Source organism: Fistularia commersonii, chromosome 2 (genome assembly GCF_037954325.1).
Source record: "Fistularia commersonii isolate RoL2024-O1a breed Wild chromosome 2, RoL_Fcom_v1.0, whole genome shotgun sequence".
Classification (NCBI taxonomy): Eukaryota; Metazoa; Chordata; class Actinopteri; order Syngnathiformes; family Fistulariidae; genus Fistularia; species Fistularia commersonii.
The window spans coordinates 11,795,406-11,809,607 of NC_141285.1; the positions used below are offsets into that span (position 1 = coordinate 11,795,406).

General features: G+C 40.5%; 1 protein-coding gene and 1 long non-coding RNA gene across 3 annotated transcripts in view; one reads left to right on the forward strand and one right to left on the reverse strand.

The window, feature by feature from the left end:
• pde10a (phosphodiesterase 10A) overlaps positions 1–3,922 on the reverse strand; it is a 42,546-nt gene extending 38,624 nt beyond the window's left edge. For both annotated transcript variants that reach the window (XM_086167519.1, XM_086167511.1), the window contains exon 1: positions 3,478–3,922. In XM_086167519.1, coding sequence (XP_086023645.1) covers positions 3,478–3,541 — 64 coding nt within the window. In that variant the 5' untranslated portion in view covers positions 3,542–3,922. The remainder of the gene's footprint in view (positions 1–3,477) is intronic.
• LOC147236365 (uncharacterized) lies at positions 343–1,389 on the forward strand. The gene is made up of 3 exons (XR_015107711.1): positions 343–458; positions 975–1,138; positions 1,253–1,389. It is a non-coding gene; the product is annotated as an uncharacterized LOC147236365 (long non-coding RNA).
• Positions 3,923–14,202: the final 10,280 nt, after the last annotated feature.

The following is a 14,202-nucleotide window of genomic DNA, read 5'->3' on the forward strand; positions in this document are numbered from 1 at the left end:
TGTGTCATCAGCCAAGACTGTGATATGTTTAGCGAGCAACATCATCTTCCTCTGTAACACACAGATGAAAATGCACATGAGAGAAAAAGGGAAAAGACCACTTCTCTTGAAGCTCACTCTTTCTGGCAGGGAGTCAAGGGCAAACTGCCAAGGTACTACTTTTCACTTTCCTGACATGAGTCTGAGGCAGGAAAGTGGAGGAGTGGGGGTAATGGGGGCTGCAGGGTGCATGCATCAGCAGGTCCGCTTGGGACTCCCTTGCCAGGAGGTGGGAAGAGCATGTGGCTCTTATCAGCGAGAGGCTGGAGCGCAGTGTCCACTGCCGACATCCAGTCAGCAGCATGGAGGTACAATCTTTTTTACCTAAAGAGAGCCAATGTTGACTTATTTCCCCAGTTTTCCCCTCACGCGGTCACCGAGCCTCTGCCGGTGAAAGTGACGCATGTGGACATATGCAGGTGAGAGCACAAATACACACATCACTACACTTACATTCCACAGCAGCCAGGAGTGAGGTAACTAGCTTAGGTAAATCAATACCAGCAGGTGTAGGGTGTCAAATTAAGAAAATGCTGTTTCACACAAATGTGGACACACCCCCCTAAAGAGAAAACAAACACTGCTGCACAAACAAGCAAGCTAACACCTCTTACTCCAGAGAGAGAGAGAGAGGGAGGGAAGAGAGGGTACAAGAGTGAGAGAGATTTCCATGGAAATGTAATTTGCATTATTTCCACCTCTATGGTCCAGGTCATTAGACATAAAGGGTAAGGGCTATAAATGGCAGACTGAGATGTAGATAAGGCATATCCTGGGATCCACAGCCTTATATTGTGTCCAGAGTCAAGCAGTGACTCAAACTGTAGCCGAGCACATACTGTATCAGCTTGACCCTCACCTGAAACTCAAATTATAAACTCTGCAATTAGAATGTAATAAAACTGCCAGAAGCATTTTTTTTTCCGTTCAAGTAGACAATCGTGGCACTCGACAGCCGGCTGCCCGAACCTGCAGTGTGATGTAACCCCCTGTTTCCCCTCTCTGAGCAACATCAGTGACAGGGGTCGTATTCCCCACTCCACATCTGGACGAATGCTGAACTCCTCAGCCGCTCCTCAGAGGGCCCAATGGGAAACTGGTAATGAGAACCACAGATTTTTGTGTCTTCTCCAGCACCGTGTTCTTTTATGAGCTTTGACACGAAGACAAGCAAAGTAATCTACATGTTAGTGGCCTTTTCCCATCCCCTCAGATACCAACCCCTGACAAGCAGACAGAGGGTCAACGCACGGCTTGAGGAAAATGTCATCTGTTTTGCCGCTCATATCATGCACTGTGCCCTGGCTCCGATCCAGGCTACAGAGCTTGCAATAAAAGGCTTCAAACTGCATAACAAGCTAACTTTTCCTTGGCTCGAATTTTCTATGAGTTTAAATAAACACTTTAGATAAATCACGCGGAGACATTTTTTGACATGTGCCGAGTCCAGCCTGGAATTATTTCGAAAATCTAATTTCCATCGAGCTTTAATTTTCATATTGTAATCATAGCAAACATGTATTTATATCTGGAATAAGCGTGTCAAGAGAAATCCTCAGTGTGAGAGGTAAGGCATTCGATGGGGCCGGAAATGTCCAGCGTGAGCGCTTCCTGCCTGACAATGCAGCCTTCTTTTTCTGAGAAAGCGATTCGTTGACAACCAATTGGGTTTGAAAATGCCTGAGAGATCATATTAGAGCTGACCTTGGCTGGACAGAACCATTCACAATGCACTCATACAGGCATACGTATGCAAACAAAGTCAGACTCCAAACAGCTAGATTATCCCCAACACTAAATAACGTAACCCTCCGTCGGTGAGGTTTACAATTAGATGAGCGCACAGAGTGAATGAGCCAACACGCGGTCTTTAAAAGCCAGAGTCTGTTTCTCCGGAGAGAACTTAGTCTGCTGATCGGTCCCACATCCAGTCCAATGCCAGCGTGGACAAACAACCATAAACCTATAATTTACAATCAGAAGGCAACAAAAAACATGAAGACCAAATACTTCTATTTATCGATCTAATATTCCAATCGTTACGCCGAATATCTAATGTTTCCAGAAAGTCATGTATGATATACAGAAACTCAATTGATCGTGACGGGGAGGGATTAACGTCAAAATGCCAGTTTACTTTTCTCTTATCATACAGCAGTCACAGGTGAAGACACAGTGAGCTGAGGAGTGTGTCAGACTCATTTAAACACAACTGTCAACAGTAGGGCATTTAAAAAAAACCTATGTTACTAAAGCACGTCTGATAAGAACAGAAAGACGATCGATGGTTCATTTTATGAATTGAATGACCATAAAACAGCTGAGCCCACACTTCAAGGAGAACACGTCTCAGCCGCTCACGTCTACTTTTGCTCTGTGTATTTAAATGTGTGAGAGTTTTGTATAATTTCCAGTTTTGCATTTATTTGGTCAGAGGGGATACATGCAGGGATTCTTACATGATGTTTCTCAATAATACATGCGGTTTACTATGCCTGTGTGTTTTGGTTTCGCTTGCTATCCCAGGCCTTAACTCTTCACTGTACTGCCACGTAAAGGTCACTTGAGGTGCCATGGAAATAGTCACTGATACAATTTACTGGTGCGGCACAGAGGAGTGCAAGAGACAAAACTAGAAATTACATACATACATACATACAGAAACCACATCACCACCTAACGTATTTCAATAAAAATACGAAACGAATTCGACGAATTTTAATAGAGGAGGTGCTGTCGATATATTTGTGCATTTGTCGTTTAAATTTTCTTCCCACACGGTACCTCATGCTGAATGTTTGGAGCAGCAGGCACTACTTATAAATAAAAATGTTCATATTGAATTAAACACTTTTTTTCACTAAATGGACAGAATTTGTGGAGTTTATCCCCCCCCCCCAAATATGCGACAATTATTGTATTTTATTTTCATTTACATAATCGGGACTTTTGAACCTGACTTTCCACAGGTCTATTTTTATTTTTTTTTTACTTTTCCCCCTTTCTTGAGGAAATATCCAGCCACACTCCCTGGCTCACGCCGGCATGTCCTCCTCCTCCTCCTCCTCCTGCTGCTGCTGCTGCTGCTGCACCGCCGCCTGTCCCCTCCGTGCGACTTAAATCCGCCACCACCTTCATAAACCCGCTCTATATTTCATTAAAATGGATCGCACACGCCATTATTTTCAAAATAGCTCTTGCCTTGCTACCCCACCAAGCCGCCACTCATCCAGATCAGCAATCAATCTGTCATTCATAAAGTGAAGTGGCCAAAACCTGCATGCTTGACAAGACTACAACAGATTTTTTTTTTTTTTTTTTTTTGGGATGCATGATTCACCTAATCTCGAAAGTCGCCTTGATATTCATTTTTTTTTTTTTTTTTAATCTCAATTCGATGGTCAAAAAAAAAAAAAAAAAAAAAGAACATTAACCTACTTGCACCCAGGAAGCAGTCCGTTAACCTTCTGAAACAGCTTGTTGAAGACGGACCATCTTCCATGTCGGAGAGTGAGCGCTAAATGACAGAGGAGCCGCGGGGAAAAGTGCGCCTCTGCAGCTCGAACTTGGTGCGTCTGCTCAATGAAAAACTACTCCAGGACGCGCTGGGAGGGATGATGGTGCCCCGAATGCGACGGGCTGAGCGCGGATTGGAAAGGGCAACGAAGAGTGGTGCGTTGCCCACACCACACCTCCACCAGCGCTATGACCCAGCACCGCTGGCCGAGGTGTAGCTACAGTCGGTCCGCCTCCTCGGCGTGGTAGCTCCGCTGTGGATGTGCAGCAGCAGCAGACTGGGCGAGCGGAGGCGACGACGGACAGACAGAGAAGTGGGAGTAAATACACACACACACGCTCACACACACACACACACACACACACACACACACACACACACAGACGCTCACACACGCGTACACACACGCTCACGCACGCACACACGCGTTTGAGAGAGGGAGAGACACAGAGCGCACCACCGTCAAGTTAGCGCAATTGTTCAAAGTATTTCCTCTTTGTTGTTTCAAAGTAAAGGAAGGAACAAAAAAACGCTGAGTCGTGTACCTTGTCTGTTTTCTCAATGGGATTCGACAGTTTTATGGAGAATGTATTTTGATAGCACACAGTGACAGCAAGGACGAATATTTTTAAAAGAAAATTGTATGATATAATCTATCACAAGTGCCATAAAACAGAACCGCTGGGATTTAAAGCTGATCAGCTTTGAACAGCTCAATGATGATGAGCTACCTCACAAAAATGCCTGCTAGTTTGTTTTACATACATGAAGTACTCTTTTCCCATGTCATGTACAAAAAGATGTACAGTCTTTGAGAAATGAGATGCTGCACTAAAAATGTTTTCTACTTAGAGGCTATTGTCATTGCATTGCATTTTTTTGTAATTTTGATCCCCTTGTTTCCCTTTTAAATTAGAAGGGTAGCCACTGATCTGTGAATCCCTGTTTTCAAACACCTGATTTGACCGAGATTTCAATATGCAGAAACAGAAAATTGAGTGAGACAAAGGCCTGTAATTGAATCTAAATCGGTCCAGAAATCATTAAATTATGTTGGGAAGAAGACTGGAGACTAATATTTGAGACCATCAAGAGTAATATAAGCAGGGGGTTGCTTACCCAAGCGACGCATTAAGTAAGAAGTAGTTGTATTTTAGTTCTTGTTTGGAATTACATCAGACTATTGGAATAAAAGGTAAACAAATCAACAAAGCGCTAAAAAGGAAAAAAAAAAACATTTATTTGCTATGGGAAAGCTATTTAAACAACAGGATCAGTATATTGGGACCAGAAGACAGTTAAGAATGGGCAAAGTGGGAGAGCAGAGGCAGAATGTGGAGAGAGAAAGAGAGATGAGGTACATGGAGAAGGCTGCCCTCAGCTGCATGCTGAAGAGAAGTAAACTTTGGTTAACTGAAGACAGAAGAGGAGATAGAGGGATGATCGGTCCATCCTGAGGAGCAGTGGAAGGGAGACAACAAAAACAAAGACCACCCTGTGAAGAGGATGCTTCTGTGTGGTCAAATAGATAAATATTTTAATCACCCCTCCAACAATACTTATCCTTCACCTCTTATCTTTGGCCTTTAAGAACATTTTTGCCCTGACAGACTTTCTTTTTTTGCTCTTTAGTCTTTTATAGAGACATTCTGATGCAACAACTGTAGCTGTGGAATTTACAGCTTTAGTTCTCTAAAGTGGATTAAAAGTAAAAGCAAGAGTTAAAAATAAATACACAGCGATAGCACCATGCAAGGCACAAACCAGTATGTTGGGAGCAACTGGGAATTCGGTGTCTTTCCTCAGGACACATCCAATGTAGACACAAGGAGCTGGGAACTAAACATCCAACCGGAGGGGAACCCGCTCTACCAACTCAGCCCCCCAGACAGGGCAGCAGATTGAGAATATACATAATGCAACTGATAATATTTCCATCAATTAGCTGGGGCAGACCCGAGCAGTATTGTGAAATCACCTGGAAATTTGCCTTAGTTTCCATATGAACAAGAAAAAAAAATCCTTAAAATTACACAGGGCATTACTAAGCAGAAATAAGACAAACATAATCTAAAAAGGCTAGGTCTGTGATGCTGTATCACATTCTTGAATTTTTATTTCCTGTTAGTAAAATACTGAATTGCACTTGTTCTCATTATCCTGTAGTATTTGTTATGAGTACTTGTAATTGTCATTTTCCACACGTATACAGATCTTGAAAAAAACCCAAAACAATCATCTGGTCATCAAAATCCCCCTTTTCATTATCCAGACATACTTAAGAATAGTCAACTTTTGCATTTTCCTTTTTACTGTTTCTCAATTCTTGAGCAGGTCAACGGATACTTATTGTTACACACAGTACTTTGCGATTCTGATGAAATGTCAAGATTATCAACACATTACATGTAAAACAGAACTCCACCAATCCAAAGATGAAGTAGGTTTGCTATCGTCATAGCCTTCGTAGATGTGCCTCTGTGTTATCAGCACTCAGTGCACCTAAACAGGTGCGACGTGATACAGCAGAAAGTGTGCCAGATGCCCTCACGGCCACGGCACTACATTCTGATCATATCGAAAGAGAGGGAGATAGAGAAAGGGAGAGAGGTGTGGGAGCTGACGTGGGTTACGTCAGCATGTGCGCTATCAATCACTGGCATTCCTACACTCCGGAGCAGCTGGTCTATTACGAGGTTATGCATAACATAATGAATTCTCGCTGACGTACTCTGTCACCTTTTCCTTAATTTGGGGCAACTGGGAAAAGCCCTGGCACGTAAGAAAAACTTACATCTTAAAGTTACACATCAAACAATTGAAGCTCTTGACACCTCTTCTGTGACGCAGTCATTTCATGCCTTATCGCATGTTTTAGGAGAAACTGCAGTCAGTCTGCAGACTGCAGGTATATGCTGTTGGGAACCCCATGAAAAAGACAAAAATGGACGATTAAGTGAATAAAATAAAGAGCGTGGACAAGTTTTAAGTGTAAAATTGTCAAATGCGGCAAACACAAACAGTCGAGAAGCACGTCGATGTTCAAGGAGCCAACGTCTCCTTTAGGGCTCTCCTCTTCACTTCCTCCCTCACTTAAAGCTTATGCATGGGTATTTTGAGAGAAAACAAAATGCTTTAAAAACATTTCCTGCAAAGTTCGTGACTGGATGTTTATGAGCTTATGTGAAACGGTTATGGATGAATATCATACGGAAATGCGGTAGATCACAAGGGATGCCGCATCTCTGCCTTTGACCCACCACTGAACCCTTATGATCCAAGGCTCTTGTAGGTGTCAATGCAACCTTTTTCATGTTCGGATACCGATCATATGCAGGAAGTGGCGACCATTTTTACAGCAGGCTATATTTGAAAATGAGTCATATGAGTAAAAGTAATGAACAAGTAAAGAATGGTTTAAAGCATTTTTCAGGTGCTGTGACAAAGCTGCCTGGTATATCTGGTTACAAATTTATCAGAAAACTAATATATAATAATTACACACGAGTGTATGGCTCTTATCAAAAATTGGCAAGGTTTCGGTATATTTCATGGTATATCCAAGCATTTTTACTTTTGAATGTTTTTACTTTTTATATGACTGGGCCTTTATAGAGGTTGATAATTTCCTATCCCATTATAAGCAGTGTATAGAATATGATTTGTAAGATTTTCTTTGACAGCATAGTAAAATAAAATAAGATTTTAAGTACTCATATTATGCTGCCTGTTTCTCATTTCTTAATATAAAAATCCCTTAGTCAATAAAGACCTTCATTTGTCATACCAATCAAATCCATTTGAATCTCAATGAAAAAATGTCAGTTTCGATTGGCGCAATAAAACAAAATTGACCCAGAACAAAAGAAAACATTGAAAAAAAACACGTATAAATAACATTCAAAGTACACAATAGCACTATTCATGTTGGAAAAAAAATCAATTTTCTAGATATTTAAAAATTAAATGTAATGTACTTACAATGACTAAAATGTTCTCATTGCAAATTACTGTCAGATGTTGTGATTCTTCAACACTGCTGACACATTGAAGCACCAAAAAAAGAAGAAATGTCACTCTGGAGGGCAATGAGTAGCTCTCGGGGAATTAGATTTTAAATAGGTGTCTGTTATTTTTCAAGATACACTTGCAATAAATGAGCCAAGCACCACAGACTATATAAAGCCTAAAATGTCCGCCATCTCTCGCTGGCCTCATTTCAATCAATTTGGATAGACAGCGAGTACTCCTTTCTCTATTAACATTATCTGGCTACTAAATCCCACATCCGTCTGTGAATGTTTCCATGTGTGTGCTGGAGATATGTTTGAAAATCACAAAGGTGATGAAAGACGCTGAAATCTCCTTTGTCTTAATGCAGTGTGCGTGCAGAGGTTTCCTATGGCCGCTGGTGAAAGACAAGCTTTAATATCTTCCGCTGGGGGATCAACAGCTGACTGAAGAGAGAAGTGGTCGCAGCCATGCTTAACCATTTTCTGCCCTCCACTGTTTCAGCAAACATCCTCCTGATGACTGAGAGGTGCACGTCTTCAGACATGCGTTCTCGATCACACACAGCTCTGCCCTCTACCCTCATGTTACAGTCCTCATCCACTTAAGCACATTTCTAATTCAAGGCACTGTACAAGCTTTTTGCACACACACACACACACACACACACACGCGCGCGCACACATACACACATGCCCCAGATGTAAGTGAAACATTTACAGATCACATGCAGGCACACGCAAACATGAACACATATACACAGAGGAGCATAGTTATATCCACATAGACACACACACACACACACACACACACACACATCACATGCAGCAGACACACACCACAGAGACTTCTAGTCCCCTCCCCCCAACTGAATAGTCTGTTCTGACAATCCACAGGACAGCCGGAGCATTGACGTCAGAGGCAGGCCCATGAAAATACAGGGTCCCTGGGGGGCTGAGGGAGTTATGCACATCTTCACAGCTTGGCTCGCAACTCGTTCAACAACCAATGAGCATATTACTGCCTCTGTTTACTTTTATTTGTCAGAAAATGTTATAATACAAAAAAGGGGTCTACATTTACACAAAGTCTGGCAAGCACAAATTTGCATGTGACTGCAATGCGGATCATCTCAAATGTGACGTCAATAGATGTCATCGCACTGTGATCCATTAGGACAAATGTGAGATAGATACATCATTTAGCTTAATGGAAATACAAATCACAGCACATCATTGCCTGCCTTATGTCGTCTTAATAATTAGTATTTTAAAGAATGGCTGTCAGACTGTAGTACGTTAGACATCGCTACCTAGAGGCGAAGGTCCCAGTCCCACGGTCCCTAGAGAACAGATGACATCCTTGTTTATCGCTTAATGTTCACAACATCTTTCTGTTTTTCTCACTCTAAGAGATCATTAGGACATTAGAGCCATTCATTTTATTGTTCTCCTTCCTCTCACCTTTCTAAGTTGTTTGTTTGTCTAAATATGGTGTCTTGTTGTACTCTTAGCTCTGGGTCTTTTATGTAAGACCGGAAGACTAATTGAAAATGTTTATGTCTTTCAGTGTACGAGAAAGAAGAAACACACTTTGTCCAAATGCTTTTGCTCAAAATGATCAATTAATCACTAACATCAGGTTGGGGGCAGCCAAAGGTAATACATCAATAAAATTCCACAAAGTTTAACTTCAATGCTTATGATATGACAAAAGAGATATGTAGCTTTGTAGCATGAGTCGGACTGCTTTTACATTCACACTGCTCATAAATATATGTATCATATGGATTATCTTTGTAATGTATCATTAAAGAAAGTAGCAACCGAGGACCAATCCAGAGGTGAGACAGGGACATATGTCAGCTATTATCTTGGTCTGCATTATTATGATACAGAAAAACAACTTACCTCTAAAAAATCCAGCCTGTGTTTGTCAGTTTACTTTGACAAACACATTCCTGGTTTGTAGTTTATGGTTTAATGAATTGCATTACATTTTTCTGCAGCATAGTAATCAACATGCAAGTGCTCTGTATTAAGTAATCACATTACAGCAAGTAATCAAATAATCACATCATTACTTAAGTTACAATCTGTCTAATGGGCAGAACAAAAATCATTAAAAATCATCCTCCTACAGAATGTGCATCCTATTTGCTTTGCAGCACATCTGTGCAGAACTGCTATCAACGTGCCACCTGAGTGATGCATACATGCATACATACATACATACATACATACATACAAGTGTGAATGCATCAAGAACACAATCACGTGGACCCAATTCAGGGTCAGTCCCTATCACACGTGGCCACATTTTTTATGTTGCAGGATTAATAAAAATGAGTCACAATGATCATACAAATTAATTATTACTCCCATGAGATGTTGTGACCTTTGTCCACTGACTCACAAACAGTTCTCTCAAATGACTTATCACACCTGAATTCTAACAAGAGATTTGAAATTGAGAGCTTGTTTGTTTGAAAAGGCGCTTGATCACATAATTATGAAATCTGCATTCGTCCCTGAGCTTCAGGGTGTATGGTCAACAACAGGGGGAATTAAACAAGAGTGTTGAATGTAGCACCAACCATCAATTTACAAATCTCAAAGCATAGGCAATGAATGTATAACTTCGCTTGAAAGGTTCAGATTTATTCTCTCTTTTTCAGCTAATTTTTCCAGGCACATCTTGGGCCATTTATTTTGGGACACAACGCCATAGATAAATGTGTATTGACCTGGCACTGTCATATTGTAATGATTTTCTCCTATATCAAAGAGCAGACTACGCACAAGGACAGCAATGCACCATGCATGCAAACAGAAAAAAAAGCTACACTTTCATTGCATGAAGTGTGAAAGTGGGATCTAGTTGTATATTCCTTGTGGTGACATATAGTGTCAATGCTAGGTATAAGATAATGTACAAAGATGCATGTAAACATCAGGTTTGGATAGTCCAAGGTTTTTTTTTTTTCATTATGCCAATTTGGGCTTGATACTTTGGCATTAACTGACATCTGATTCTGCTATATCTGGGAGTTTCTATCATGTCATGAATTTGGTGGCAGGAAGAGTGAAACTTCAATAAGGGAGGCTTTTTTCCTGATAGTGTTGTCCCACATCAAGGATTACATGCTATGTCCCCAAGGGCAAGTGTCTACTAGCAGGACGAGACTCTTCTGCTGCCTGCATGTCCCCCCAGTAGAGCCACAGCACTATCTTATCAACAGGAAACAGGCCGGTCTGGTGAAAGTTGCCTTTTATGGAAGATTTAACAGTAGCGGCATATGAGCGAACGTGAGGAGGATGAAGGTTCCAACTTAAATAGTGAGTAAACATTGTTTATATAACTGGTCATATTTAGAGCCCAGTAATGATTGCTGCATTGTAGTCTCTCATGTGATATTTGAGTTTGGCTTCTACTATGACTCGGCAGAAACTTCTTTTAATAGAGGCCCTTGCAGATCCTGCATCCCTGAAGCCTGTTCTTTTTGTATGGTGTTGCCATAACACTACAGCCTAGTTGGGAGCATGAAAAGTGTCTATAAGGGTCACTGAAGAATACACTGATACCCTTCCACTCTAATCCATCTCTTCATAAAACTGCTGTTCCGCTATGAGATCATGTACAGAAGATAAAATAAAAATGTAAAAAAATGATTGGACCACAACAGATAGTTGATGTTAAGTCATCAGCATCTCTACTACTCGATGATCTCGATAAATCCACGATTTCTGGCACATGTTCCTGAATGATGAATTATGTGATCTCAACTGGTGCCGAAATAAAATACAAAAATATTCTTGAAATTTAGTGTGAAGAGTTTTTAACAGATTTATAATACTGATGTTTGTGATGCATAATTTGTTGTCTGGTTCAAACAGAGGTCATGTCTGCTTGTAAAAAGTATCCTGAACTGAAAATATAATTGTACGCTTTTCATTTCTTTCTGAAATTACACTTGTTTATTTACATAATAATAACAAATCATTTCTGTACTTTATTTCAAATTCTTTAAGTCACTCTCTAGAAAACACCCAGCTCGACTAGGCCTTTGAATATGCGGCATATTACATATTCCATAATTTTCCAACAATTTACGATCTCTTCATACTTAATAGTTGGTTTGCTTGAAAAACACTTGCAGTGGTCCCAGAAAATGTGTGTTGCTCCTTGCCAAAGGCAGAAAGCTATTCTTTGCACAGTGCCATCAATGCATAGTCAAGTAATATGTTTGTTAAATAACTGAAAGCCTGTATACTTTATGAGAGCTATTTTAATCTGAACGGGAAACAGATTGGCATAATTTATGATGAAAATATGTCATCAGTTCAGCTGCTTTAATGCTGCATTGAGCTAAAACAGTTGCTTGTGTTCTACATGCTTGAAAATGTGTGTAACAGCTCTACTGTGCTCAATGCTTTGCTCTGATTCAGAGCACAGCCCTTACCGTTTATTCGAAGGGAAGCTGACCATTTAGGTTCATGATGATAAAATGGAAAATATAGAAATGTCTTTATGTGCACAGGAGACTGTTCAGTTAATGCATTGTTGGACCCTGGTGCAGAGAGAAGCTGGAGCAGCGGAAGACTCTGCAGAAAGCACATGAATTAAAAAAAGCATTTAAATGGGTGAAAAAAACATGATGAAAGAAGGATGCTGGCAGGGGAAGTGGGAGGTGTGTGTGGTTGAGTCGGGGGGGTATCTGCGTCAGAGCTGGAGCCAATGAAGTCAGAGATGGGGCAGGCTCAAGCAGGAGATGCTGTTACTGCCACTCACTGCACCCGCCTGAGCCCCATGTCCTCTATGTCACAGAGCTGGCACAAATTGTGTCCAATACACACACACACACACACACACACACACACATACACAGCCCCATTTAATGACATCTAAACTGGCACATGTTTATTTTTCCTGTAAGTAAAACAAATATATAAAAACACGCATAAATGAATGGAAGACCTGCGTACATTCTTTAAAAAAAACATTTCCAGACATTAGTTGGTGACCTTCCTGACAGCATGTGCAACCGAATGCTTCTTTTAAATGATATGAGCAGTGATATTACCCTACATTTCTCAACAACCCATTCATGCTATTTTAAGATAAAGGGAATAGATTTTTTTTTTTTTTTTGGGCAATTTTTCCCAGACATTTTATCTCAACAAAAATGTATTTTCAGACACCCACTCCCCAACGTTACACACCTCATGCAGCTCCCACACGTGCAAATCCTGGTTATTTAGATTAGTAAGCAGTGTTTCCGTTGGCGCCACTTCTGACCTAGATTATCACATCTGTAATTCTAGCAGATGATTATGATGATGAGCGGAGCTTGTTTGCTTTGCTGACGTCACTGTGCTGCTCAAACACTTTTTTCTCCAGTCTGATAAAATGCAAGCAGGAGGGCTCAAATGTGTATTATTGATGAGGAATAGGATAACCAATTTAAAGAAACAAACAAAAAAAAGAAACAAATTTCAAACAACACGGAAATGCTGGACTCATATAAAAAGGGACAGCATTCATAAACCCCACTATTTTTTGATTATATGGTCTACATTTGGAGCAACTATGGACTACTGTTAAATATCAATGTTTGTGAACCTAACAGATTATGAAAGAATTATTACATTGCCATATACACTAGAAAAAGAGTTTTACTAATAATTTCTCATATACTATAGGGGCAGTTATATAAAGTATCACATCAGTGTGTGCCTATGTGTCTTTTTCTTTTTTGGAAGTTGTCAGTTTTCATGAAATTTCATGAGCAGTAAGGAATCAATTAATTGACTGTAATAAACAACATGCAAGCAATTGTGCCTGCTTACAATATTGGGCAAGTTTTAATTTGATATAATTATGATTTATCCTTTATTAATCCTTTGTGGGGAGATTCGTTCTCTGTAATTAACCCATCGTGGATGAACCATGAGCAGTAGGCTGCCATCCATCTGCACCAGGGGAGCAGTTAGGGGTGTCTTGCTCAACAGCACTTCAACATACTAGGAGGAGCTGGGAATTAAACCAGGAATGTTCGGTTCCAAAGATGATTGCGCTACGCTCTGCGCCATGCAGTCCCTCAATAATTCTATTGTTTCTTCATTCTCATCTGATATCTGAAAATCATTTGCTTCCTCTGTTACTTGAACCTCACTTTGGGAACCCCTGTTTTATACAAGACTGTGTATTTCTCTGTTTTAATAATATTAAATATTATTCAACAGCCGCCAGTAACTGATGCTCTTTTGTTCATCTTTTGTTACAGGTCTCCTAGCCCCATAGCCCTTAGACTATCCAGCCCTCAAAAGCCTTTTAACTCGATTTGTTTTTTAAGATTGATCATATAAATATCCTCAGACAGCATATATAAAAGTGTTAGTATATCAGTATAATTTCTGATTCAGCTTTCATCTTAGACATTTGGAAATAATTTGCAAGGTTCCCACCATTATGTGAAGTAATACATGTTCTGTGTGCGAGTCTTTTACAAAAATTAGAGCAGCAGCTGCAGCTCTGCAGGAAGGAGTCTCATCTAATATGTGATGACGCAAGCAGAAGGCATGAGCCATGACCTCATCAGCTTGCCATCAAACCCCATCACTCTACTCTGCACC